The sequence below is a fragment of the Ipomoea nil genome, unplaced genomic scaffold (assembly GCF_001879475.1).
Source record: "Ipomoea nil cultivar Tokyo-kokei standard unplaced genomic scaffold, Asagao_1.1 scaffold1993, whole genome shotgun sequence".
Classification (NCBI taxonomy): domain Eukaryota; kingdom Viridiplantae; phylum Streptophyta; class Magnoliopsida; order Solanales; family Convolvulaceae; genus Ipomoea; species Ipomoea nil.
The window spans coordinates 3,887,683-3,891,961 of NW_017618421.1; the positions used below are offsets into that span (position 1 = coordinate 3,887,683).

The 4,279-nt window shown below is 33.5% G+C and overlaps 1 protein-coding gene across 1 annotated transcript; it reads right to left on the reverse strand.

Annotated features, from left to right (window-relative positions):
• Nucleotides 1-1,078: 1,078 nt before the first annotated feature.
• On the reverse strand, nucleotides 1,079-3,140 carry LOC109147393 (exopolygalacturonase-like). Its single transcript, XM_019295047.1, has 5 exons — nucleotides 3,000-3,140; nucleotides 2,673-2,775; nucleotides 2,296-2,564; nucleotides 1,485-2,000; nucleotides 1,079-1,303 (listed from the first exon to the last, which is right to left on the reverse strand). The coding sequence occupies exons 1-5, from the start codon at nucleotides 3,138-3,140 to the stop codon at nucleotides 1,079-1,081; spliced, it is 1,254 nt and encodes a 417-aa protein (XP_019150592.1).
• Nucleotides 3,141-4,279: the final 1,139 nt, after the last annotated feature.

Consider the following 4,279-nt stretch of genomic DNA (forward strand, 5'->3'; position numbering starts at 1 on the left):
CTCAAACTTCTCGAGCTTAAATAGTGATTTATTCTAAGCAAGTTTGACGTGTTGCATGTAACATTCGTCACACGTTCGACGTGATACGATATTTAATTTATTTACAATCTTGAATATTGTCATTATATATTGAGTGAACCATCTCCTCTACATATTCAAGATATCTCTGTCACTTTACATATCATTTGTACCTAACTTACTTATACCTGCACATTTAATTTACTAGTTGGGCATAACTCTTTACTATTATTCCGCTGTGCAGTACAAACTTGCTCTATTTACTTGTTACTTAGAGTTGAAGTTACCAAAGAGTTATTTAATCTGAAAAATCTTGAAAGTCTATTCACCCCCCCTCTAGACTTTCACCACCCTATCGGGACCAACATATATATATATATATATATATATATATATATATATATATATATATATATATATATATATATATATATATATATATATATATATATATATATAGAGGCGAGTTCAGGTGCGGCGGTGTCCTTAGGTGCGGCGGTGCGGCGTCACCAATAGTTCAACAAATATACACCATTAACGTTAGAAAAATACACCATAAAAATACACACAAATTAGGCACGCATCACCAAAAATACACCATTAGGCGTGAGAAAAAACACCATACAGTGTTTGGAAATACACTATTGGGGTGTGATGAGTTATATGGTGTATTTTTTGGGTCTGTTGTGTATTCTGTGATTTTTTTTGCATTTCATTGTGGTGCGTTTCCCTTACACTGTTGGTGCATGTTGATAACACTGTTGGTGTATTCTGTAATCCCGCCGCACCGCCGCACGGGAAGTGTCTGCCGCACGGGAACTTTTTCCTATATATATATATATATATTACCGTGAATAATGTTCATTAAAAATTATTTTAAAACTTATAAACAGATACTACATTGTAATAGAGTCAGTAGCACTCAAAAAAAAAAAAGATGAACTAAAAACCCCAATTTTATTATTAGTAATACCAGGTTCAAGAACCCGAATAAATAGATGTAGAAAAATAAGCTACCTTATGTATCTATGCTAAGCTACCACATACAACTAACATCATCTCAGCCGCAACGATTTGGACACTGACAATGATCAAATTTCCCATTAAAATTGTAGCAAGCTGCTTTCGTGGGTTGATGACCATTGCATACTATATTCAAGCTCTTGATCTTTATGTCTTTACACGGCACTTTTCCGCTGCAATTGAATTTTGCAGACAACTCGTCCTGGGAGCTCCCATAAATGTTTAAGTATCTGATGTCTGAGATTTCAACTGATGATTCCCCCTGTTTGATCATATCGTACACACACATTAAATATTAAATATTAATTAATTAATTAATTCAATTTAATTCTTGGGCCCCACACTCCCAAATACAAGTGCGCATAAGAGATTTGTCCACTTTGAACATAATACTCACATTATTTATTCCTTCAAATACTATATACTAAATTAGGGAGCTATACCTGATGTTGGCATTGGTCGTTGGGACAGTAGTGTTGATCGATGAGAATCGGGTTTTTAACACCATTCAAACTAATGTCTTGATAGGTAATGTTGTAGACCTTGCTGGGAGGAGAAGGTGCCCATGTTTTGATCCTAAGCCCATTTGTGGTGCCTGTGATATTGCAATTCTTCACAATAATTCCACTCACATCTTCTTCATTTTCATTTTCTCCTATGCTTCCAATGCTAATGCCATGGCCAGGGCCACAATTCACCTGACTGATCACAACGTTTGTGGTTCCTGGCCCTAACGAAATGCAATCGTCCCCTGTCCCAATATCCACATTATTGATTTGCACAAATTGTGACCGGCCGATGTGAATTCCGTCGGTATTTTTGCTATCCGCCGGCGCCGTTATTCTTATATTTTCAATCTCCACGTGTTGACTTTCGACGATTTTAATGTTAAAAAATTTACTATTCCGTGAAGTTATCCCTTCAATACGTCCATAAATGACATTTTCGAATTTCAAATTCTAAACATCAATAATTCAAGAAAAAAAAGTAAGTATTAGAATTATATTTATATAATTAAGAAAGCAGAAACGTGTTTGAGACCGTCTCACGAATCCTTTTTCGAGAGACAAATATAATATTTATACTGAAAAATTAAAGATAATACTAATCATGCAAAAATAATACATTTTTTCCTTATAAGTAACAATTACTTGCCAACATAATTTATAAAGAAAAATGTAAAAGTAATCCAATTAAGAAATGCGGGATATTAGCAAGTATATCTAGGAAAATTAAATGAATGTATATACATACCGTAGGAAAAGGTTCGCAGTTGGGGTTAACTTTGCAATTGTTCACACTCCAGGCGTATGCACCCTGACCATCTAAAACGCCGTTCCCGGTGACGGTTAACCGTTGCAGATCCTCAAACAGTATCCAGTCCGAGCTGTCGAGGAAAGTCTTTTCCGGAGCCTTCAAAACGCCCCACACAGCAAACGTTATCGGGCCGGCGCATGGACCGCTTAACCTCACCGGATTCAGTAAGAACTCCCCGCCTGAAATGTCCACTGTGCTGCCGCTATCTTTGCATGCAAGTGCCCATGCAGCCAGTAATGCCTATATATATATATATATATTGAAAGTACAAATCAGATGATCAGAGTGAAATATTTCAAGGTGACGAAAGAAACCTGCAATCACTACTTGAGGATTTACAATGGGTAAACTACTCCTCCTTGTAATCCTAACCCGTAAAGGACTACAAGGAGGTAAATCAATAGAAGTTGCCCATAACTGATTAGTTTAACAAAGAAAGCTGGAATTCAAACTCGTGACTTTATAGTGACAAGTTTATATCATTAGCTAACTTGGGGTTACAAACTTTGCACTGATTCTTCTAGTGTAAACCCTTAGTTGCAACTATGGAGTGATGGATATATGAGTACAGCTCTTATGGAAGTGGAGAGAGTTCTATGCATGTATGAAATGCAATCCCCTACAGGGATAAATATATATACCTTGCTGCTGTCAGTTTTTCCATTTGGCTTGGCACCATAATTAGTGATATGATAGGTATGGCCACCATTAACTACAGACACAGACACAAAAAGTATTACAAAAAGACACAGCCTAGGATGAGAAAACAAGCTGAAACCCATTTTCTCAACTCAATATTTTCTTTTACCATTTTTTTTTTTTGTCTGGTGATGACAATGATTTGAGCCGAGGTATTTATGTTGTGTAATTGGTTAAGTTTATGGTAAACTAGTATACTCCGTATATCCAACGGATTCTATTTTCTAAAAATGAATTTATATTTGTTTCGAAAAAGATACTGAATTATATTTTTCCCTATATTGGTACCATATTTCCAACAATGGTCTCTTAAATGAACTTTTGACTATCGATCTTTACAAGTTTTGACTTTTAAATTAACTATAAGTAGTCCGATCTCTTGACTACTGATATATATTTTGTTCAAATTTGGTCATCTGGTTAAATATTATTTTAATAAACATTAAATTTATTGTTATATTATTGAAAGTAGAGGACGAAAATTGGTAGGTAGACGTGATATTAAATTAGAGAATATAATATTCGTTAATAAATAAATATGAATTTTGCTAAAAATATAGAGAGAAGCTTGAGCAAAGATAATCCAATGAATTAGATGGTCACTTACCTTATGTATAGAATTAATCATTATTGTCTAGATCGTGGTCCATACAATTGTGTGGAAAACGATCCCAAAACACATAAAATATATTATTCTAATTAATGAAATACATTATTCTAACACATAAAGTATATTATTCTAACTTATAAAATACATTATCTTTATCCTAGAAATTTCATTGTTCTAACACATAAAGTATATTATATATTATTCTAACTCATAATATAAATACATTATTCTAACATATAAATTATATTATTCTAACTTTATAAAATGCATTATCTTACACCAGTTGCTTGCACTTGTAGCACATTTTACTTGCACCAAAGTTCGAATTATTTACGAAAATATCAGTTTTTTTTTTTTTAATTACACCTGATTCATTGATCTAGACACGTGGATGGTTGTGAGTGGTTCTTATTTCTCTCATAGGTGGTCATTCTTACCTGAGCATGCCCACACACACATATATATATATATACATACATACATATATATATATATATATATATATATATATATATATATATATATATATATATAAAAGATGATTCACGTGCAAAGCTTCTCCCAGGTGAAAAATGGGTGAGATCTGAACTGTTGATCAAATCTAGATCAACA

Bases quoted from the DNA above. Each gene is read 5' to 3' on its own strand.
- LOC109147393 (XM_019295047.1), bottom strand. From the start codon at position 3,140: ATGGGTTTCAGCTTGTTTTCTCATCCTAGGCTGTGTCTTTTTGTAATA. The intron at 2,565-2,672 runs GTTTCTTTCGTC...TTGCATGCAAAG, and splicing joins TCCTCAAGTAGTGATTGCAG to ATAGCGGCAGCACAGTGGAC. The intron at 1,304-1,484 runs GTATAGCTCCCT...ATGATCAAACAG, and splicing joins ACGACCAATGCCAACATCAG to GGGGAATCATCAGTTGAAAT.